At 36.7% G+C, this 25352-nt stretch overlaps 1 protein-coding gene across 2 annotated transcripts in view; it reads right to left on the bottom strand.

The window, feature by feature from the left end:
• Positions 1-25352, bottom strand: part of FBXL4 (F-box and leucine-rich repeat protein 4) — a 76193-nt gene that overhangs the window by 34620 nt on the left and 16221 nt on the right. The window contains exons 2-5 of one of the 2 annotated variants that reach the window (XM_011956449.1): positions 22457-22574; positions 14911-15028; positions 13683-14266; positions 4657-5002 (exon numbers count right to left, since the gene is read on the bottom strand). In XM_011956449.1, coding sequence (XP_011811839.1) covers positions 4657-5002; positions 13683-14194 — 858 coding nt within the window. In that variant the 5' untranslated portion in view covers positions 14195-14266; positions 14911-15028; positions 22457-22574. The remainder of the gene's footprint in view (positions 1-4656; positions 5003-13682; positions 14267-14910; positions 15029-22456; positions 22575-25352) is intronic. The other variant, XM_011956450.1, reaches the window with a different exon arrangement.

The following is a 25352-nucleotide window of genomic DNA, read 5'->3' as shown; positions in this document are numbered from 1 at the left end:
AATCCATCTTGAATTAATCTTCGTATAAGGAGTAAGGAAAGGATCCAGTTTCAGCTTTCTACTTATGGCTAGCCAATTTTCCCAGCACCATTTGACTTTTTCATGATCACCATTCTAACTGGCATGAGATGGTATATCATTGTGATTTTGATTTGCATTTCTCTAATGACCAGTGATGATTAACATTTTTTCTTATGTTTGTTGGCTGCATAAATGTCTTCTTTTGAGCAGTGTCTGTTCATATCCTTTGCCCACTTTTCGATGGGGTTGTTTTTCTCTTGAAATTTGTTTAACTTCTTTGTAGATTCTAGATATTAGCCCTTTGTCAGATGGATAGATTGCAAAAATTTTCTCCCGTTCTGTAGGTTGCCTGATCACTCTGACGATAGCTTCTTATGCTGGAACATTCACCTTTAACGAGTCAGGGGCAAACCAGGTGAAAAGAGAGTCTAGTGGTAAAGACTGTGTTATGAAAGCCTCACAGAGGAGCTTGGGTTTATCCTGAAAGCAATGAGGAGTCCTGAAGGGTTTTAAACTAGAGTGACATGTTCACATTTGTGTTTCAGAAAGAACATTGCGGGAGTGCTACTGGAAGCAAGGAGGCAGGAAGAGAAACCAGCCATGGGGCTAATACAGAATTCTAGGAAACAGGAAATAAGGGGTCTGCTTAAGGCAGCTGGCAGTGATGATGGAGTAGCAAACAGATACAAGAATTATTAAGAAGGCAGAATTCAAAAGATTGCTTTCTCTAATTAAAATTATCTTATTGAACTACTGCAAGATTTATTATTTCTTAACAGTTGGGGGCTTCTAGTTTCAAAGAACTACTGCTTAAATAGCCTATTCTGAACTAAGAACTATAAAGAAAAAGACACTAAATATTTGCTAAATGTTAAACATCTTATTTAGATGAGAGAGGGCTTTTTTTAATTTAATGTATTTATCTAGCTAAATTTTTTGTTTTGCAATTAACCTAAATGCTCTTCTTCAATTTATTTTGTTATCTAGGCTCAGTATTAATTTCAGTCAGGATTTCACTGTTTTAAGTCAAAATATCACAAAACACAGAGTAACAACAATACAATCTTTAAAATAAGTTTAAAGAGGATGTAGCCAGAATCTCCTTACTCCTGATGTTTCTTAGTAATTTTCTACCCAGTGACTCTCCAACCTGCTCCTTGGCTATTAATTCCCACTTGCCCATGCTGTTGAATCCAATCTCCCTCTCACACTGCAAAATCCCATAGTAGTGGTCCCTATACCTAGCATGATTGAATAATTTTTCTTTAACAAATCTCATCATCCAGATATACCTGTTGATGTGTAAAATATTACACGAACAAAAATCAACAATTTCAAGTAAAAAGTAAACTCAAACATTGAAGAAAGGTCTAAAATGAGAAGTTTCTGCCTTTCTACACTCAGTTCTAACCATCCCTCTCCCCGAAGATAAGCATTGTTAAGTTTTTCTGATCTCTTCCAAATAAATGTATATGAAATTCTGTTCTTGAATTTGCACTAAAACAATTATACTATATACACCATTCTGCAACTTGCTTTTCTCATTTAATTGTATCTTGTAGATCTTTCTATATCTGCACATACAGACCCACCTCCTTCCATTTCATAGAAGTGACATAATTCAACTAGTTTCTCATTGATGCATTTCCTGCTTTTTTTCCTATTGCATATGATACTGCAATATCATTGTGTGTATGTACCACGCATGTATGTTCATCTTGGCAAACTTTGAAAATATATCCTTATAGTAAATTACATGCATTTAAAAGTTTTGATGGAAGTGGAAAATTGCCATTCAGAATGTTCACATCAATTTATATATCCACAAAAATTGTATGAAAGTACCCTTTTGTGGCCGGGGGCAGTGGCTCACACCTGTAATCCTAGCACTTTGGGAGGCCGAGATGGGCAGATCACGAGGTCAGGAGATCGAGACCATCCTGGCTAACATGGCGAAACCCGTCTCTACTAAAAATACAAAAAAAGTCAGCCAGGCATGGTGACAGGTGCCTTTGGTCCAGCTGGGAGGCTGAGGCAGGAGAATGGCGTGAACCCAGGAGTTGGAGCTTGCAATGAGCCGAGATTACGCCACCGCACTCCAGTCTGGGTGACAGAGCAAGGCTCTTGTCTCAAAAAAAAAAAAAAAAAAGTATGCTTTTGCTTCTATCCTAGACAACACTGGTATCAAAAGTTGTTTATTCCAAAAGGCAAAAAAGGAAGAAAAGATATAAAACTGTTTTTATTTCTGTTTCTTTTTTTTTTAACGACATAAATATAACAGCTTCCCAGAGGAGTTGTCAATACATTTCCCTCTATCGTCTTGGCCTGTTCCTGGACTCTATTCTGTTCCATTTATCTATATGTTATTTCTCCCATATCAATAGTCTTCCAAATAAAATAACTAGGTTTTTTAAAGTGTATGTGTTCGAATGTCGTGGATCGTTTGGCTGCAAATGAGAATCAGGACTAATACCCCTCTATCACTCTTTTCCAGAATTTTCATGAGTATTTTCATATTTTTAGGCAAACTTTTCAATTTAAAAAAATTCTGCCAGCATTTTAATTGGGACTTCATTGAATACACTAAGGAAAACTGACATTTTTACTTTATTATATTTTTCTACTCTAGGGCATGTTCTAATTTTTTAGCAAAAGTAAATTATCTGTAAAGTCTAAAGTATCTATGACTCCCCTTGACTAATTTGACTGTATACTGGACCACCCTGAAGACCACTGGCTGAAAGGATAAAATGCAAATCTCTTGGTGAAACCCAGACAGCCCTCTATGATGCAGCAGAATAGACTCCGCACTGCCAAAGACAGGGAGTCCCAATCAGTGTCATCTATGTACATGGAGCTGTGCACTGAGGCAGCCCTAAGCCTCCATCCAATTCCATCTCTTACAGTTTTCCCTATCAAAGCCTATGTTTTGGCCACACTGAAATACTGGAGTTCCCAAACAAGTCACACAGTTTCACTTCTCATCTTTGTACCTTCTCTTCCCTTTGCCTAAAGTGTCTTCTGGCCTTCATTCAAATTCTATGGGTCAAGCATTTTATCAGGTCTGGAAAAAATTCAATAAACTGTTTAAGATGTATTTGCTGAAATTAAACTTCTATCTTACAGTTTTTGCAAGTGGGTAAGAATCAAAGCAGCGATTCACTCTACTCCAGATGAACTGCTCCCACTGCTGCCACAACAGACCCTCCTCAAAGCCCTGAGGAGCAACACTGTCAGTATCTCATGCTCTTCTCTCCCCCCAAACCCAGCTTTTCCTTCATCTTTCCTCCCGCCTCCCAGTAAAGGCCAGTCTTGTCCAATCTGTGAAGCTTCCTTTCCATCACATGGGGTCTAGGTGGGATCCTGGTCCCATGGCTTAAAGACCAAATTACCTTGGACACTTAAATTCATCTTTATGTGGCAACTTTAGCTACTTCACAGGACGTGCCATGGCATTTCAACTGTAATATGTTGGAGAGGCATTATAGCTATTATAACTCTAACACATTCAAGAGGCTATCTTATTGTTTCATGAAAGTTAAGCTATTTGTGTTATTTCCATGATATCTGAAATACCCATCAATTTGGAGGAGGGATATCTCAGTTGGTTAAAATTTGAGTCTATAAAGTTTTCTTAAAAAGAAAACTGATTATACATTTTTAGCCACACAGTAGTTTTCAGTGGGAGACAGAAATGCTTGGCCCTACTCTCACCCCTAGGAATATTTCGAAACTGGTGGGGAGAGGTTTTGGTGTCACAAGGTCCTGGAATGCTACTAGCACTTGACATCTGGGAGCCTGGGATGCTAAATATACCTCAGAAACACCCCAGTAGGGACACACTGAAAACAAGACTTCAGACTAGACACATAAAAAAGTATTAATAATTCCAGGTCGGGCGCGGTGGCTCAAGCCTGTAATCCCAGCACCCTGGGAGGCTGAGACGGGTGGATCACGAGGTCAGGAGATCGAGACCATCCTGGTCTACACGGTGAAACCCCGTCTCTACTAAAAAATACAAAAAACTAGCCAGGCGAGATGGCGGGCGCCTGTAGTCCCAGCTACTCGGGAGGCTGAGGCAGGAGAATGGCGTAAACTTGGGAGGCGGAGCTTGCAGTGAGCCGAGATCGCGCCACTGCACTCCAGCCTGGGCGACAGAGCGAGACTCCGTCTCAAAAAAAAAAAAAAAAAAAAAAAAAAATGACACTAAGAGAAACTATGGATTAAACAGAATAAGCATTCATCTCACAATCTTAATATTCTTATTTTTAATAGCAAATCATCTTTAATATAACTAATACAAAGTTAAGCATGTATTGCCCATACTTAAACTGTGTAATATGAATTAAAGTGGATTGTTACTTATTACTGATTTTTGTATTTGGTTATTATTAGCAATATGAAAATATATACTTAATAGTTTATCCAGAAACACTAAAGTCAAACCAAAACAAAAGTAGTGAAATTAGTTAAAACATGATTTTGTCTAGGTTTTCCAAAATCAAAATATACAACACATCAAATTATATATACCTTACCAATGCTCAATTACCAATACTCAGTAAACATTAATATCTAAAGATCAAAAATCTATAGTGTTTTATCCAATACTGCTGCTAAATATTTTTGGCTTACCTCATAAGGTAGTTTATCAAAATATCCATTATTTGGCCCTTCCCTGAGGACAGCACTGCTAAACTTTTCGTTAAGATTGTCCATTCCACAACCATCCTTTTCTTCATAGGCATCATCTTCTATATCATTCATGTCAATAAGTGAAGTCTTGAGAGAAAGCACTGGCTTGTCCTTCACACCATGTAGCACAACTGCATCTAATTCAGTGTAATAATCCAGAAGAGAACTATTTACTTCCAGTCGTATAAGATTTGTGGGAAAATTTATCTGCTTAATACAAGGTTTAAACTGGCGAGCTTGGGAAGCATTCAACTTCGTAGGTCTCTCTGACCAAAGAATCTCCCATCTGCCAAAAAAAGAAACTTCCCTATAATACAGTTTAGAATGAGATCTACTGGTCCCTTAAGGTTACAGCCCCATGCCCAATATGTCACAGTGTGAAACAAAGTCATCAAAATAAATAGAATCCAATATAAGTATTGTTCCCAAGATATAAAAAACTTTAAAAAACCAAATGCCACAGACCTTATTACTTAATTTATTTTTATAAGTCCCCAAACAGTCCTTTTTTTATAGATTTCACATCGGTCAGTTTAAAAACTGGAATATGTAGTTAGAGGTAGCTGAACACCATTCCATTTTACAAGATAAGTAAACCCAAAGTAAGAATAAAACACACGAAGATGAAGCTCTCCTGTGTACATGGCTTAAACCAACTGCAGAAACTAAACTGATCATTTTGCTTCACAAAGGTCTCCTACTTCAGCCTTTCCATTTCTGTCACTAGCCTCATATAAATGCAAAATTTTCATATTCTTTTTCTCTTTAATCAAATCATGAAGTTTCATCAAATTTTTCAAGAAAGTATTTCTTATATATGCCCTTCTCCTGAATTTCCATTTTTGCCATCTTTAAGTTATCCTTATATCCTTAGTATCTAGCAAATATCTAAACACATAAAAGGGGAATAACATTCTCCTATTCCTCCAAATGAACTCCTGCTTCCCAGCCAGATTAATCATTATTTTCCATGCAATAAGCTTATTTCCACCTTTATGTCTTTGCTCGTGTTATCTTCCTCCCCATGAAATGCCCAACCTACTATTATCTGCCTATCTATTCTTCAAGGCCTAACTTATATTCCATCTCCATATAAGTCTTTTTATAGAACTATTTTCCAAAATTAAAGGTTCCTCATAATCATAATATCATCAGGTACTTAATATACTCATATGTCAGTTAACTATTTCTCTAATATTGTTTCTAACAAAGAAGAGAAAATTAGAAACATTTAAAAAATACTTCAATTATCATCCTTCCTCTATTCCTAATTATTTACTGTGGCTAGTAAAAATTTTTAATAAAGATTTTACATCAAAGAATAAGAATATTTTTAAGTCTCTCAATATACACTATCAACTGCTTTCAAAAAAGCTTATGCGAATAGTACATAAGAATGATCACTGAAAGCATTAAAAATAATCTCTAGTTTGATTGTAAGCCGTATTTCCTTATGATGTAATTTGTAATTCACTGATTACTAATGACACAATTTTTTATATACTCATTAATTACATGAGATTTTTTTCCACCAATAAATTGTTTGTTTATTTTCCTGGCCCAATGACCTACTGAGATCTAAGTAAAAACTGATAATGGCAAAGCATAGAGGAAACTGAAAAAAAAAAAAAAGAATTTGAAATTCAAGGGAGAAATCAGAGCCAAAACTATAGAAGCCATCAACATATAGGTACTCCAACTGTTTTTAGGCCCAAGAAGGGACCAAGAAAAGCATATAGCCACAATCTTGGAAGAATGGAGAGGGAAGTATGGCAATTTCCACCTCCAGGAATAAAAGCAAGCTCCAAAGGAATTCTAATAAACATATAACGAAGGGAATCAGGAACCACAGAACAGGGAACTTTAACAGTAGGGACTTTTATTAAAGTGTCTAGAACGTTTAAAATCCCATACTTGTTATTTTTGCTGATTCTCTCCTGAAATGTAGGAATAAAATGCATCAAACATAAATAGCCTGTGAGTACTTGTATTCAGAGGCAACAATAAAGTAGCAATGGAGAAATTAGTTACATCCTATAACCAATCTTGCAAGGCAGGGAAAGAGTTCCAAAAATAGAGCAGGCTGTGGCAGGTTTAATGAGGAAAGAGAAGCAGGTGGGTATCTTCTTCCAGTGACAAGGCAGAAAAACAAACCTGGAGTGCCAACCTGAACCTAAGAAGTGTCCCTAGAGATTAGCTTGTAAAATCAAAGGTTCCTAAGAAAGGAATTGATTTGAATAACTCTAATGTAAATATATGCAGTAAAACAGAGCTAGTCATATAGGTGCTGGGGAACAGAAGCATGAAACATCTAAAACAACGCTGGTGAGAAAATTCAAATTTTGGTCTTACTCTTTCGTCACTACTGCAAATTGACACCAGACAATGCTGGAGGAACATCTCCAAGAAACAAGGACCCCTCAAGACCCTGTGAAATAACCACCTATACTGGTTTACAGCACATGTGAACCAAACCAATCTTTTTGTTTAGTTTCAATGGGGAGTTTTGTGAGGCCTAAGAAAAACACTGAAAATATAATATAGAAATAACCTCTGCCAAGTTCTTAGCAATAAATAAATATGCACACAATACAGGTCTTCATGTATAATTTGAAATGCATTATAACGTAAATCAAATTAAAAAATTATAAATATAAGTATAAAGACATTGATTAGAACATAAACATTCCATTTAAATAATGTATTAATCTACAAAACTCCTCTCTAGCTACGTTGCAGAACATGCAAAATAGACAGGGTTGAGATGATGCTTTAAACCGACTTCCTTAACATTTCTAGCATGTTTAAACTTATTAGGATTAATGTTATTTTAGCATCATTCTTGCTTCTGACTTCTATATAGCATGAAGATTATTTAGTTACACATATATCAGAAGCTGCAAAAATTATACTTAAAGTAGAATATCAGGATCGTACCTGTCTTTAGAAAGATTTAAAAATATGTCTAAATATTAAAAATTTGCAAGTAAATCATTAGTTTTTATATTTCACTTTTATTTTTCTTGATAACCTAAAAAGCAACAAGAAAAAAAAGACAAAAATTATTTCTAGGTCTGTGGACACTTGAATTAATATTAACTATGATACCAACACAAACAGATTTTCTGCTCTCTGCATTAAAGTTTTTGTTTAAAATTCCCCAACAGAGCTAAAATGTATCATTTCAAAGTTAAAAAGAGAAAGGTATCTATCTTACCCAACAAGAAAATATTCTAATTTCTTTTTATTCTGGAAAACTAAAGCCAGAATAATAAAAACTAGTCAGTGACAACAAGAAAACAAACATAAACACATGCACATGTACACAGGGGTACACACACATACACACGCACAAACACACACACATTCTGGAGAAAGCCCGACTCTTTCAATTCTCTAGCCCCAGGGCAGAGTTGATATGATTAAACTCCTTTAAGTCATGGCCTTTGTAATATGTACATTTACATGTTTAGTATCATGCTCATACACTGTATTTATCTACTGGACAAATCTGACAAACTCTAATGTACTCTTTAAGTATTTTAAATCTCGAGTATCACATGTGCAAATTTCAGCCTAGAATGTCTTTGAGACTAAGCTTACAGTCTGCATCTGGAGCACTCAATTCTGGGATGGTAACCAGCACAGCCCATTTAATGTTCTTTCTGTTGATTGTACTGGATGACTACTATGTGTCCAGTGCTCAGAAACAATAAACCATTCTCTCTATGACTGTTTACCACTGAGGAACCTTCTCCAGGGCAACCAGGAAGCAGTGGGTAGATGAGAGGAAGAGAGAGGTTTCATTAATGGAAACCAAAGAAAGCAAGTTTTCTAACCTGTATTGAGGCTTGAAGCCAGGCAGATGAGTACAAAAAGGTTCCCTGCAACCAAAATTTATCCTAGCCAGTAAGTATATCTAGTAGCCAGCAAAGAAAGTTATCTTGCCAACCCTGTTCCATTTCACTAGCTGAAAGTAAAGGAATAGTACAGGAAAACAGAAATAAAAGTAAAAAGTATTCTGACAGGTCTATCTATTCACTCCCTGCCTCCCAGACCATTTCTAATTGGAAACTAATAAACTAGCATGTACTTTAAAAAAAAAAATTAACTAGCGAAGAGCTCGGTCAATTCTGAGTTAAATGACAAAATCATGTTTCTTGGCCCACAGAGTCGAAAGGACCAGATCATGACAAATTTGTGAAATCATTACTTAAGCAACTCGATTTGGTAGCAAATTCTATGAAAGCCTCTTTTTTTCTCCCTGCTTTCTTATTTCAATATTATATAGTTGGAGTGCTTTGTACACTGAAAAAAAATTCTACATCATTAAAGTTCATTCCCAAATAACTTTATTCCAATTGGTTTCTTTAATCTGACCTCCATTTGTCATCTTCTTCTTCCCCTTTCCCTTGTCTCTCTCTTCCAAATGGTAACCCTGAGCTAGCCTACTTTCTGAGTCTTACATATGCATCCATTAAGATATTATTCACAGGACTAGGGCACTCTAAAACCTGCAACCTCCACCATCTGGTTTCAAGCGATTCTCCTGCCTCAGTCTCCTGAGTAGCTGGAATTACAGGCACCCACCACCATGCCTGGCTAATTTTTGTATTTTTAGTAGAGATGGGGTTTCACTATGTTGGCCAGGCTGGTCTCGAACTCCTGACCTTGTGATCCACCCACCTCGGCCTCCCAAAGTGCTGGGATTACAGGCGTGAACTACCATGCCCGGCCTTTTTCTTTTCCTCTTAATAAGGTATTAGACAAGAAATGAAAAGACTTTAAGATCTGGTAGAACTGCCTGTAACTTTTCCACTTCATTTACTGAACAAAGAAATGCAACCACATGAAATAGGAAAAGACTGACGTTAAATTTTAAATGTTCTGGGACTAAAAGTAGTTAATTTCCTGCAAATTCCTGAGCTACTCCAACACACTCTTGTTTGTTAACTTCTAAGGGGGGGATATAAAATTAAAATAATAGGCAGTGCAGCCCAGTGGTTCCCAAACAGTAGTACAAAATGGAGTTTTCCATCACTAAATGTGAGAATGCACATTTAGTATGCACCTATCACACATATATGTTCTTATAAAATTGAAAAAAATCTTTATTCAAGATTCTGATCATGCTAATTTCTTGGTATAAACTGAGTTGCTTAAGTAATCATTTCACAAATTTGTCATGATCTGGTCCTTTCGACTTTGTTGGTGAAGAAACATGATTTTGTCATTTAACTCGGAATTGATCAAGCTCATCACTGGTTAATTTTTTTTTTAAACAGATGCATAAACTTTTATGAAATGATGGTGATGATAGATAAAATTGGTATTTTGTCTTTTCACTATACATTAATTTAGCACAGTAAATAATCCAAGTCTATGAGTTCCCTAATGTTTACGATCATTATTATGTTACTAGTTTATTGTGACTGACTCCTCCCACCTGAACTCCATTCACCTGTACACCCCCCATCTCATCAGTTCTATGTGCCACCCTGCAGATGGGCTTGCTTTGCTCCTAAGGGTTTACACCTACAACCTTCTTCACAAAACTACCTTGGGCTTCATCTAGGGAGTGGCGTGTCCCTGGAAGATTGACAGTCCCCATTCCCATCCTTCCAGCCCATGGTCGAAGTCCGGTTGGTGCAGGAGTAAGAGAGCCCAGCTCTCTAGCAACTTTGCCTCCCAGCAGACTGGGACTTCATATGATATTGCATCCTTGCTTGACTTTTTCCCATCATGCTTTCTCTACTTCCTTACTAGCTTCTCCCACAGTTTTTTCATAATAAATTGTACAGGAATAGTCGCCTCAAGATACTCTTCTGGGAAGCTGGATCCAAAATATCTATAAAATCCCAAAGTCTAGAAACCACTAGTTTAAATCTTAAGAATGTCACTCCCATGTCTGCATTTGCCAATAGCTTATTCTCTGCATTCTTGGACTTTTCTCACTTCTTCAAACACCATGATCTTAGCTCACGATCTCACCTTCAAATGTGCTGTCGTCTCTCCTCCTTTCCTATCCACACTGGAGCCTCACTCAACCCTCAGATCACAGGTAAGTCACTTCCCGAGGGAAGCCTTCTCTGAGCCACTAGATTAGGCTCTCCCCTCTGCCAATATATGTTCTTCATGGTCCTCTTCTAGGCTGGCCTGTAAGCTCAAAAAAGAGCCATCTCTGTCTGACTCTCCACTTGGTTCCTAGCAGTGAACTAGCAGAGAGGTGTTCAATAAATGTTTCTGATTGTATAAAAAAATTCACCCAAATGTTAACAGTTACTGAATTTGGGCAGAAGAATTACAGAGAGTTTTTCATACATATTTTCCTTTTTTTGTATTTTCTAGCTTCTTTTTAAACAATGAAACAGCTATTGATTTCATAATCAGTAAAATTTAAAAAGGCTTTTTCGTATACCTTAATAATATATTGGTCACCTTTTTTTCTCTTAAAATGTAATGATATTTTCAGTAGACTAAAGCTGAAAATCAGTAAAGAAAATTAGAGATACATGTATAAATAAAGTTTTAACTTTAATCACAATCACACACCAATAACTCTCAGTAACCCAAGAGCATGATTTATACTTAAAATTAGTTATGCAGCTGTTAAGTTTTACACTGGAGAAAACACATTACATGTTCCATTGATCTCATCCCTAAATCTTTTCAGATTCTTGGAAAAAAGTGGATAACTTTGTAAGAAGAATGACAGAGTCCTAACAAAACAATTCTCATGTAAGAAAAGATCCTGCCATGCACGGTGGCTCACGTCTGTAATCCCAGCACTTTGGGAGGCCGAGGCAGGCGGATCACCTGAGGTCAAGAGTTCGAGACCAGCGTGCCCAACATGGTGAAACCCCATCTCTACTAAAACTATAAAAATTAGCCAGGCATGGGGGCACGCACCTGTAATCCCAGCTACTCAGGCTGAGTAGGAGAATCTCGTGAACCCAGGAGGCAGAGGTTGCAGTGAGCCGAGACCATGCCACTATACTCTAGCCTGGGTGACAGAGAGAGAGACCCTGTCTCAAAACAAAACCAAACAAAAGATCCTACCCCAGTAATACTTTTTTTTTCTTCTTAGGGAGAAAAAAAAATCTGATTTTAATTAAAGTATGCTGGCTTTCTGAGTTTAAAAAATGACTAATAACATTATTTGCAATGAATTATTAGGTAGTTCTGGGGAAAAAAAGTAAAGATTATACCAGCAATCTTCAAGTTGAGCTGTACTCTGCATGCTTTCTGGCAGGCCCTGGAAGTGTTCCCTTAGAGATGAGGGGACAGAGACATCAGAGGAGCAGCATGTTACAGAGGTAGCAGCTGACCCCTGCCCACCTCCTCCTGCACTGGCAGCTGGCCATCCTACAGTTGAACAGGCGCCCTGATCTGCTCTCAGGCTAGAATAAGCTCCTGAGAGCTGGGATTTTTATTTATTTTGTTCATTGCTCACTGACACATCTCTAATACCTGGAACAACACCTAGCACACGGTAGACACTAAAATATTTAATGAATGAGTGATTTAATAAAGTGATATAAAGTCCTAGAAACTGCTAAGATTCATAAGTAATAGAAAAAATCGGCAAAGAATATGATCAGATAGTTAAAGGAAAAAGAAATATAAATGGCTTTTAAACATATGAAAAGATTTCAACCTCAGAGATAATAAAAGAATTTTAACAGTTAACATGAGATAACATTTTTCACCTATTAAATTGCAAAAATATTGAAATTTATTAACATACTCTGTAGGCGAGGCTTTGGCAAAACACCCATGTACATGCCCGGCTAGTGGGAATATAAATAGTACTTTGGAGAGGAATTTGGCATTATATATCAAAATTACAACTGTTAAAAATTAAAATTAAATGTAATTAAAAATAAATTGTTAAAATGCAAAAACAAATGTTAAACATTACAAAATTATCAAATTATCCTTGGTTGAGTAACCTTCTTCTGGGAAATTTATCCCACAGATATACTTGCACACATGTGAAGTGACTTATGATAAGGTAATTCCCTGCATTAATGTTTATAACAGCAAAAGACTAGAAACAACTAAGTGCCCATCAATGGGGGACTAGTTAATAAGTTGGGGTTCATACACACTATGCATTACTTGCAACTGCAGGAAGAATGAGGAAGCTCTCTTTGTACTTACATGAAAAGAACCAATATATACTACTATGTGAAACAAACAAGGTACAGTACAATGTGATAAATGTGCTTACTTTTATGCATAAAAAAATAAAATTATATTTATATTTGCTTGTATCTGCACAAAGAAATTCTGGAAAGATACAAAATGAGCTGATAAAAGTGGTTTATTTGAGGGCAGAATGGGTCCTAGGCACATGGAGAACAGGGTACATGCAACACTGCATTATATTAATATTTTTTTAAATTAGGAGGTTGAATGACAAAAATGAGAGCCAAGGAGCTGCTATGCGCAAAATAGGCTTGTAGGGAGAAGGCATGAATTACTTAAAGCAACATTGATTTTTAAATGAATATGCTTGTTGCAAAAACATTCAACTAACATTAAACCAAATCCCCTAAGGACCTCCTCTGAAGTATCACTCACAGGCCTATTGTGAGTTGTTGAAAAGGTTTAAAAGTAATAACATGATGCCTGTTTGAAAATATTTTCAAAGTCATATTTCATACTAACATCTCAGAATGGTCCCTATGAGTTCAAATTGTGTTTTTTGGTTTTGGTAAATTTTATGAGATGCAAATAGCATAAGCCATGAATATTATAGTGTGAGGTATTACAGATATAAAGCCTGCATTAAATCTTTATATGAGTGATCTCTCTTCCCCATTAGAAAACTAAGGAATATTTTCAAAATCAAATTCATGTAAATCACTAAAAAGAATGCTTGCAATAAAAAAGATATCTAATATTAAAACAACTAAAACCTTTCTACCATATAACTTAGGTCATTAAAAAATTAGTCTTACCTTACTTCAGTTGGTGGATTTGGGGAATAAGGATTGGCAGAACAAGCGAGAATTCTGATGACTGCTCCAGGATGATAGGTTTCTAGAACATGAACAGCTGTAGGATACACCTGTTGTTCAAAAGTAAGTTCCACATAATCCTGGCTCTGAAAATTAGGTGGCGTCCTCTTGAACGGCAAGGAAGCACTAGGACACTGATCCCACCATGTCCCATAAGTTCGAAACACAGCTGTCTGAGTAAAGTCACCAGAACTTGGGAATACATTTGGTACGCCAGCCAAATTCCACATAGTATAGGACATACTATTCTCACTTCCATAATGGGAACTGAAATCCACTACTTCTTTGGCATACTGGACCACCTCCGCATTGAGAGGTGAAGTCCGGCTGTTTGATTCTATAGTTCTATGGCTGTTCATCATCTCTCCTCTTGTAGCTGTCCTGGCTCGGCGCCGAAGGCATATATAATAAAACATAGTCAGAACTGTTAACATGGGAAAGACCGGTGACATCTAGATGTGAATTATGAAGCTTCAAAAGGTCAGGTGTCCTCAGTAAGACGCATGAACTCTTTGAAGGATGTTCTAAAAAAATGAATGGCTTGGTGAAGTAAAATAATTTAAATAAGCCGAAAAATGCATGGATAAGGTAACAAACAGGCTCTACTCCCAATGTAATTTCCCAGAATGAAACTAAAAAAACAAGTTTTAAAATACAAATGTGAAGTCTGGTATAAATAAATGTTCTAATGTATTTTTAAGAAACCTAAATATTGTTATGTATACAATATGGGAAGCAAAACTATATTATAAGGCAATGGAAGATATATAATCCAAAAAGCCATATTTTATACAAAATTATAGCCATCACTCAAGAAATACAAAGTCTTTGAATCTGAAATTAAAATTATTTAAATTATATAGTGAACCGCTAAAATACTGCTGTAAATTCAAAAGAATCTTAGGCATTGCTGTAATCTTACGTGTTAACAAATAATTCCCTACTGTTAATTATTACTCTCTTCCAAACACACTAAATTCAGATTTCACATTATGGGAATATAGTTTTTTTGGTGCTGACAGTTAATCCAGATGAACTAAATTAACTGCCGTACACATCACAGATCACCAGACAGTGTTTAATTTATAACTCTTAGCATTATTTGTTAGGGCAGTCCACGGCTGGCTAGCATCTGGTTTGTTGCCAGCTACTCTTAGAAATCACTCACCCCGGATAGAACGGCCACAGGATACACATGGGAAATGCAAAAGTTGGCATTCATCCATGTACCCTGAAATTTGCATACTGACTTCAGGTACAAATGCCGACATGTGACATTCTTTTACCTGTAAGACAAGAGTTTTGGAAACTATTTTTATGTCCAAGTCTCAAAGTCAAAACATCCAAAAATATGATTATAAGTAAACAGCCAGTTACTCAACCTTTCAAATCAAACAGGCCACATGTTTCTATTTCGTACACAATTTTAAATAACGTAAAATAATGTGTTTTTTAAATGTTATGCTAGAATATAATAAAGATTTAATAATGAACACTATCTATAGAAAGGTTGCAAACTCACAGCTTTTGTTTCAAACTATGTTTGCATACAATTTTACTGAGGCCAAACAGTGTTTTTTAAAAATTTGATCTAGTTTGTAACCTTTAACAATCAACAAGACCCCAAGAGGCAGGAGCTCTCAGTGGCCACTCTTGTTCCCAGCCAGCTCCACTCATTTACAACATGGGCTGGGGCCCATCCTCATTGAGTAGGTAAACTTTTGTTGACAAAAACAAGGAACTATAAAACAAACTTATTTTTGTACCTGTAAAGTCTTGAGTTTAACTTCTAAGAAAGGAGATGTACCAACTTTTCTTTCTTTTATTTTTTTTTTTCTTTTTTTTGAGTCAGAGTCTTGCTCTTGTCGCCCAGGCTAGAGTGCTGTGGCACGATCTCGGCTCACTGCAACCTCTGCCTCCTGGTTTCAAGCGATTTTCATGACTCAGCCTCCCAAGTAGCTGGGACTACAGGCATACGACACCACGTCCAGCTAATTTTTTGTGTTTTTAGTAAACACGGGGTTTCAACACGTTGGCAAGGCTGATCTGAACTCCTGACCTCATGTGATCCGCCTGCCTTGGCCTCCCAAAGTGCTGGGATTACAGGCATGAGCCACCATGCCCGGTCCCAGCTTTTCTTTAATAGAGTGATGTACTAGTCTTCCAAAACTTTAGCACTAAGATTATAAAACATTATTTGCACTAAATATCCCTTCCACTCAAAAACCTCCAATGCCTTTTTCTTACCTACAAGATATAATCTAAATTCTTTGGTTTGGTATTTTACAGCTCTCTTCAAGCTGGACCAACCTCTTCTTGTCTAACCCAGCAAACCCAATCAAGTTCTAACCACACTTTGTATTTTACGTTAAGTCTCGCTTCCTCTATCATTTCTTTTCTAACCACTTTTTTCCACATCAGTAGCCTTACTTTCTGACACCTACTGGCACTGCATTTCTATAAGACATATATACCTTAGTTCCACTAGGGTTTATATTAGAAGTAAGTCTCTTGAAGGAGGGAATCTAGCCAAAGATCTTTATTTCTCAAAGTACACAGTACTAAATAGGCACAAAATATTTGACATGTTGATAGAAAGGTGATAAGCAAACTAAAAAATTGTAAAAATCCAAAATAATTTGAAAATTGTATAACAGCATCCCTTTGCGTCTCATTCCCAGACAGATCCAAACACACTGAAATGCTTAAAAATACAAGCACTGAAACGCTACTTAAAGAACTGAACTTGAAACAAGTGCAGAGAATCCACAGTTGTAAGAAACTAAGAAGAAAGTCAGCTAGGCATGGTGGCTCACACCTGTAATCCCAGCACTTTGAGAGGCCAAGGCAGGTGGATCACCTGAGGTCGGGAGTTTGAGACCAGCCTGACGAAAATGGAGAAACCCCATCTCTACTGAAAATACAAAAATAGCTGGGCACGGTGGCACATGCCTGTAATTCCAGCTACTCAGGAGGGTACGGCAGGGGAATTGCTTGAACCCGGGCGGTGGAGGTTGCAGTGAGCCAAGATCGCGCCATTGCACTCCAGCCTGGACAAGAACAGCAAAACTCTGTCTCAAAAAAAAAAAAAATAAATAAATAAAAAGAAATTGGAGCAAAACTTTTATTTTACAAAAAAAAAAAAAAAAGTCAATAAGCAGAAAAAAGAAAGTCAATGAGCAGAGGTCAGGGGCTGAAGCTAATATGACTCATGGAACCAGTTATAGGCCATAATGATTACAAGGGGGCTCCCTAACACCCAATGAGAGACATTATTTCAAGACACTGGTCACAGTTGGAAGGACCTTCATAAAGCCAAAACTCTGAAAGGATCACCCTATCCATGAAACCGGGACTATAAAAACTTAGCTCACTGGCGAGGAAGCCCAAGTAGGCATGACATCAACTAAGGCAATGGGGGGAAAGTCACCAGAGGAAATCAGAACCATATTAGGCATGAACCACACACAGAGTGTGGGACTAAATTCACACAACCTTCCTGGTTTAGAATCCCACCCTATCCTCATGCCAAAAACTGAAAAAAGAAAAGTAGTCCTGAACTGGTGAAACTTTAGGACCTGGTAAGGGCAAATGTGAAAACTCTTTGCAGGAACGCTTCCAAAGCACAGAACAGACTAAACCTTTACTAATGATGCATCACAGTAATAAGTTACAGACCAGAATAGAAAATGAACCATGATGAGAGATAGTCAGTGGACTCACCAAATAGAGGGATTTACAGCACAAGAACAAGAAATAATGGAATAACCAGAATAAGACATTTTCCAAAGAAGGGCAACAAAGCATATATTAAAATAAATAGGCTGGGCATGATAGCTCATGCCTGTAATCCCAACACTTTGGTAGGCCGAGGTGGGAGAATCACTTGAGCCCAGTGGGGCAGAAGTTGCAGTGAGCCAGGATTGCACCACTGCACTCCAGCCTGGGTGACAAAGCCAGACCCTGTCTCAAACAAACAAACAAACAAACAAATAAGGTGTTTCTGTAGCACACACTTATTGGATGTATTCATGAGTCAATGAACCAGATTCACCTCAGGACATATTATACCAAATACTGAAGTATGTCATGTTATAACTGGGGGAAAAAATAACTACCTGTTATATTACTTCTTTATTCAAACATTTCACCTACCACAAGTATAAATCTGTCAAATTAAAAAAATATATATTTAAGGCTAAGGCTGGAGGATCACTTGAGCCCAGAAGTTCAAGGCTGTAGTGAGTCATGGTCGTGTCACTGCACTTCAGCCTGGGCCAGAGAGCAAGACTCTGTCTCAAAAACAAACAGACAACTTTTTGCAACTCAAGTCTCAATCCTTAACACAAAAATTTGAAATGGCACAAATCTTTCTTTTACCATATACACTTCATTTCAAAATAGGGCTGCAGATAAATTAAGAATCATTTTTCAAAGAAGTTACTTGAGTCTCCTCTTTTCAAAAAGAAAAAGAATTAACAAATAAGTTAAAATGCAAAAATAAAATTTAGGAAATAAAGAACAACGTATAACACATATTCAAATCAATTGACAAATCAGCTAATTTGGAAGACTATGGATGTGTTATTCCTGGAAACTATCAAAGGAAGGACAGAAAATCATCTGCCACAGTGGATGAATAAGTTGACTGCTTAATCTTTGGACATCATGTCTCACTCCATGGTCTATAAATTGATTCAACTAAGCTCTTCCCACTTTCTTTATAAAACTGTGTTTATCAAAAAGTAAAACAGTTTTTTAAAACCAAAGAAATAGCTGCAAAATAAGATATCATCATTCATGTGAATTTTCACAGGCATTTTTGGCAAAAAGATTTTAGACAAATTGTTGACATACCAAGCCACAAACTTTGAAACTGTTTCCCAGCTTTTGCCATTGTAGATTATAAGATAATATCAAAAGCAGCAAGACTGTCATATGGGCAATATTATGTTTAAGCTGTGTTAAAGTTAAGTAAAATTTTGCATTGAGGCAACATATGTAAAAGTGAGTTATAAACTGTAAATATATGTGTTATATGTTCAAACTTCTTCAATATAGAAATGTAAAATGGATGCTTTAGTTTTTTCCAACTATGGATAAAAATATTTAATGCTAATTTTTTCAGGAAATAAAGTTAAAAATGGCAAAAGAAATTTTTAAAGGAAGGAAATGCAGTGTATGATACACTGAAAAAGCAAATATATTTATTCTTTTTCCAGCAGTGCTATTCGGAAAATGTTATAGAAGTTAAAACCTGTTTTTGAAAATAAGCAAGGCATAGAAATAAAAAAGACAAATGTATAAACCCATTGCTAACGTCCTTCATTGATTCTAAACTCCTTTCGAATCTACTAAGATGACACATAAAAGTGTTTTAGGGGTGGGGAAGAACATATGGAGAAAAAAGGATAGCTCTCTACTTTTCCCTGGGAAATGAAGCTGAAAAAGGGAATGAAGCCATTGTCTCAGGACTCATGTGGGGAGCAACGACCAATGCAGAAGTCCAAATTGTCCAGGCGCTGTCTGGACTTCTGCCAAGGCATGGAGGCAATTTGTGGTAACCAATGAATATCCCAGTGGGCAATGAACCAAGTGTAAAAGATACAATAACTCTATTTTATGAGGAGAATGGGATTCAAAGATAAAATTATTTTTCCCACCTGGTGCAAATAAATAAATATTAGTCAGGAACACTTTAATTTGTCCAAAAGAGTGATTATAAAATGGACCTTCTGGGAGACATTTTCTTTTCTTGTTCATTCAAAAAGCTATTTTAATTTTAAAGACTCACAACATATAAAAATATTATTTTCCATTTAGAATAAGTCAGAATTAGGATGATCTTCATTTCATTTGTTGCTTAATCCAATCACTGATAAACAATGACTGTAAGTGAGAAATTCTCTACACTGAACATTTATACTAGCACAATTAAGGAATACCAAAACAACAGCCATTTTAACTCGTATCATGAGACTTTCATACTCCTTGGGAAACAACTTGCTTTTATACGACATGATTTTTTTATAATACAACTTAGGTTTCAACCACATCTTCCATATTATAAAATGCTTAACAAAGTTAAATAACACAATTACAGAGAAAGCAGTAACAGTGGAAAAGAGAAATTAAGAGGTATAGACAAGGGAGAACATATGTTTACTACTGAGATTTGAAGTGAGATGGGGAATCGATGAGGCGGAGAGAAGCAGGATGGCAGGAGCTGCCGAGAAGTCGGCTTGTACTTCGAAGGGAAAAGGAGGAAGGAAAAGGACTGTTAATAAAATAACAAAGGAGCGATCAGAATGAACTAGAGCCAGGATAGTGTAAAGGCTGGGTTCACAGCAAGATGAAAGAACCTGAAAACAACTTTAAAACTCAAAAGAGGATTCTCAACTTATACTAAAGTGAAAAAACATGGAAAAAGACAAAAACGACAGGCAATAAGGCACAGACATACATAGAAGGCAAATTGTAACTATATTTACTCGCAAAAGAGCCCAGAGAGACATGTCAATGAAGTCATAGGAAAAAAAAAAAAAGAGTAAGTTTAGACAGCTTTGCTACATAGTACCAAAATGTAATTAGAATGCTGGATGTAGTAACGACTCAAGAAAAAAGACCGACCCTTAAATGCTTATTATTTCTGAATCCTGCTGAAACTGATCAAGACACACTATTTTGAGGAAGGACTTTTCTGCTTGAATCTAGAAATCAAAACATAGGGGAATGAAAGAAAGCATTAATGGAAAAAAGAGGGGAATGATACGTGAATTTGATGCAGCATCTGAAATTCCTATCAGTTCTCTTTCCTGGCCGGCCCCCTCTAGCTTTTACACCAACTTGTGCTCTTATGCCCCCTCTTGCCTCTGGTAACTTCTCAGTCTCCTCCCAGGTTTTCTTCTTCCTAATTCTTCTCATATACACAGAGGTACCATTAGAGGAAGGCTGTCTTTTTGATAACATGATATACAAGAACATTCTATCTAACTTTGAGCCCGCCTTCCCCTTCCCTTTCATGTCCACCCTCACCACCCTTGCTGTAGACCCATCAGAACCTCCATCATGCCCTCAGCAGCACTCCTGCTTTCATGCCTCAGCATCCTGAAATCTTCAACTGAGGATGGATGGCTCTGGAATGCCCGCTCTCTTCCACTGCTTGGCACTCTCTTACTCAACCTTCAAGGTCAGGTTCATACTTTATCTACCATGCACCTTTCCTCTGCTCTTCTATGTTCGTATTATTTGCTATTCCTTACATGCTGAAATATTTCTCTACCTGAATAGACTATGAATCCCTCAAGTTTGGAGAACATGCCTTAATTATAACTAGCACATGCCAATATATGCTCAATAAACGTGTTGTTTTACAGAGACTGGAAGAGTAGATGGCATAAGAGAATTAAAATAAATAAGTTTAAAATAAACACAGAAATGAAACCAGCGATTCTTCATGATAAGGCACATGTAAACCAAAAAATGATGCAAGAAATGTTCCATATCTTGATACAGAGAAAAAGAGAGAGGAAATGGGTAATAAAACCTGAAACGCAACAGGTAAGAATCAAATGTATGAACTTCTTTGAAGCCATCCAAAAAGGAATAGTACATATATTGAAATTTTACTGTTCAAAGAGAATGAAAAAAGTGGCAACTTCTGTTAGTACAAAAGCAGCTTCTGAATACATAAGAGTCTTGACTCTGGTCACAAAGAAACTCTGATTGAAATTAAAGAAAGATTCACGAAAGAGATGATTAGAGAGGTAAAAGAAAGCTATTTCCTCAAATACAATGATGTTTTTGCACTCCAAATCTATGTTAAAATGGTACGTTGATTATGGAGAACTGGAAAAACTATGGCTGAAACAGAATTTCTTAAAGAGATAACCTACGAATTAAGACAAAAGAGATGGAGAATCGCTTGAACCCAGGAGGCAGAAGTTGCAGTGAGCAAAGATCGCACCACTGCACTCCAGCCTGGGCGACAGAGCGAGACTCCATCTCAAAAAAAAAAAAAAGAGAGAGAGAGAGAGAGAGAAGAGACAGGCTGTAATATAAGAGCAAAGGTAACAAGACAGCTTAATATTGTTCTGGTATTAGATGGATGTAAAGGAGCAAAGGCCAAGCATTGGAAAAACTCTTTTTCTTCATCATAATTATTGATATTCTAATTGTACTAGATCTTAAAAAACTAACACTGAAAAAATGTAATAGTGTCAGCATGGAAATTACTCGGGATGGTATCTTAAGGCTTTATGTGCCTCTCTCTTTCTCTAAATAAATTCTTCCCGGGCCGGGCGCGGTGGCTCAAGCCTGTAATCCCAGCACTTTGGGAGGCCGAGACGGGCGGATCACGAGGTCAGGAGATCGAGACCATCCCGGCTAACACGGTGAAACCCTGTCTCTACTAAAAATACAAAAAAACGAGCCGGGCGAGGTGGCGGGCGCCTGTAGTCCCAGCTACTCCGGAGGCTGAGCCAGGACAATGGCGTAAACCCGGGAGGCGGAGCTTGCAGTGAGCTGAGATCCGGCCACTGCACTCCAGCCCGGGTGACAGAGCAAGACTCCGCCTCAAAAAAATAAATAAATAAATAAATAAATAAATAAATAAATAAATAAATAAATTCTTCCCCAGTTAAAACATTTTTATTATGACTGTATTTTTTAAATCAATAAGGCCCCAATGTAGAAAAAATAGGTGGAGTTCTTACCTGAAACATATGGATCAAGAGGAAGACTGGAGACTCCTATCCAGCTTCAAAGCTTCTTGAAAATCTAAGCAAATGAAGCAAATGGAGAAGGCAAGGGAACCAGGCCAGGAAGAAAAATCTAAAAGAAGAGCAAAAATCTTAAAAACCAGAGGTAAATAGTACCACTCTCTTCAAGGAATCAAGGTAGATCTCAAAAATCAAGGAAATGATGCAAAAAGTCTGGAACACAGTAGACTCTGCAAAATCCTCTGCTGAGTTAATGAATAAATGGCAGGAACTAAGCAAGAGGTAACCAAGAAGTCAAGTAGGAACGAATCTATTGGAAAACAAGAGATAAGATTCAGAACAAATTTAAACTACGAATTGATAAAGGTTAGTTCTGCAGAATGTGTTCTTTCTTTCCTAGAGTTTCTTTAACAAGCATATTTAAACTTCTGAAATATTTCATAATCGATTTTTAGTAGCAAGAAAAGCAGAAAAAGGAATTGAAGAAATCTTTTTTTTTTTTTTAAGTAGAGCTATAGGATGAGTGGAATTTTTTGTTGTTGTTGTTGTTGTTGTTGTTGTTTCTGATATAATGGATCTGGAAACCCTCTTCCTGCCCAAGATGCTATCTCAGAGTGACAAGAAAGGATATGTTTCTAATTACACAGGTACGATGATACAACATAACTTAGAAATACATTCCACTGTTATATTACCTATATATTACCTTTTTCTTCAGGGTTTAATGATGGGTAAAACTAAGCCATCTGAATGAGAAGAACTGTGAATCTGGAATAACCCTAAATCTTTAGCAGATACACAATGCATATTTAACTGAAATATTAAAAACTGGAGATATCTGGTTGAGGATAAATTTAAGGAACTTACTGAAGAAAGAAAAAATGATATTTTGTTTATTAAAGTTATACTAATTATGTGAATTTACTTTAGCCAAATATTAGCCATATATTTTTGTACATTAACATAGAGAACATTTTACCTAGAAAAAAATATAGTGGATTTACACCCTGCCTAACAAAAATCCAAGGACAATACGTCTGTCATAGCTTGCCATTATAGTTAAAATAGCAACTAACTAAAATGGTTTAATACTGTTAAATTAACTTTAGTATAAAATGTACCCCCACTTTAAGCATATAATTTGATGAGTTTTGACAATGACAGAAACCAACATAACCACCACCAAAACCAAGAGACAGAATATTAAACCAGCCTAGAAGGTTCCCTGGTCAATCACCTATCCACAACCTGCGCCAGGCAAAAACTGATCTGCTTTCTGTCACTACAAACCAGATTGTCCTTTATTCTAGAATTATATGAAAGTGAAATAATATAGTATATATAGTTGACCCTTAAACAACACAGGTTTGAACTGTGTGGGTCCACTTATATGTGCCTTTTCTTCTGTCTCTGTGACCTCTGGGACAGCAAGACTGACCCATCCTCTTCCTCCCTCTCAGCCTATTTAACAACAATGAGGATGAAGACCTTTATGATGACCCATTTCCACTTAATGAAGAGTAAATATATTTTCTCTTTCTTATGATTTTCTTAATATTTTCTTTCTCTAGCCTATTTCATTGTAGGAGTATAGTATACAATACATATAACATATAAAACATATATTAACCAACTGTATATGTTATCAGTAAGGCTTCCAGTCAACCATAGGCTATTCAGTGGTATTTACGCTTATGGGGAGTAAAAATATTATAGCTAGATCAACTGCATGCGGGATCGGCACCCCTAACTTCATGTTGTTTGGGGATCAACTGTATTATTTTATATCTAGCTTATTTTATTCAGCCTATCTTCCAGACGTACCCATGATGATGTGTATGAGTAATTCAGTTCCTTTTTATTCTGAATCAAATCCTATCATACAGTTGACCCTTGAACAATGTATGGGATTGAGGCACTGACCCCCTGTGCAGTAAAAAACCTCAATATAGGCTGGCATAGAGGCTCATGCTTGTAATCCCAGCACTCTGGGAAGCTGAGGCAGGTGGATCACCAGAGGTCGGGAGTTTGAGACCGGCCTGACCAATATGGAAAAACACTGTCTCTACTAAAAATAAATTTTAAGAAAATCTGAGTATAACTTTTGACTCACCCAAAACTTTACTAATAGCCTACTGTCGATCAGAAAGCTTACCAATTACATAAACAGTTGATTAACATATATTTGTAAGTTATATAATGTATTCTTACCATAAAGTAAGCTAGAGAAAAGGAAGTATTGTTAAGAAAACCATAAGAGAAAATATATTGACTACTCATTAAGTGAAAGTGAATTACCACAAAGGTCTTCAGTCTGATCTTCATGTTGTGTAGGCTGAGTAGGCTGAGGAGGGAGGAGGAAGAGGAAGGGTAGACCTTGCTATTCAGACTACAGAGGTGAAAGTGATGGAGGAGATATAAAAAGAGGCAGGAGAGGCAGGCACATTTGGTACAACTTTATGGAAATATACTATAACTTCTGTCTGATTTTTTGCTTTTTCATTTCTCCAAAAATATCTCTATACAGTATCAATCCTTCTACTGTTTGTTTCAGTTGCAGTGTCCATGTCATAGAAGGGTCCATGTTGTAAAAGAAGTCAAAACCGTCCAGAATAATTGGAACTTTCTGCCAGATTGTCTAACGTCAATTTGTTTTCTGGCACTGCTTCTTTTATGTCTTCTTCCTCGTCATCTGGCACTAATTCAGAAACACTCGTCTCCACCAAGTCATTTTCTGTTAACTCCTCTGGTGTGGAGTCTGTTAGCTCTTGAATTTCTCTAAGATCCATATTTTGAAACCCTTCATCCTCCTCCCCCTGCACCTCTTTTTTTTTTTTTTTTTTTTTATTTCCTTGTTTGGTTCTGTCATATATCCTGTGAAGTCATGTAC

This window comes from Colobus angolensis, unplaced genomic scaffold, assembly GCF_000951035.1.
Source record: "Colobus angolensis palliatus isolate OR3802 unplaced genomic scaffold, Cang.pa_1.0 Scaffold418, whole genome shotgun sequence".
In the NCBI taxonomy this organism is placed as follows: domain Eukaryota; kingdom Metazoa; phylum Chordata; class Mammalia; order Primates; family Cercopithecidae; genus Colobus; species Colobus angolensis.
Note: the sequence above shows the minus strand (reverse complement) of the source record. Positions and strands in the feature narration are given on the sequence as shown.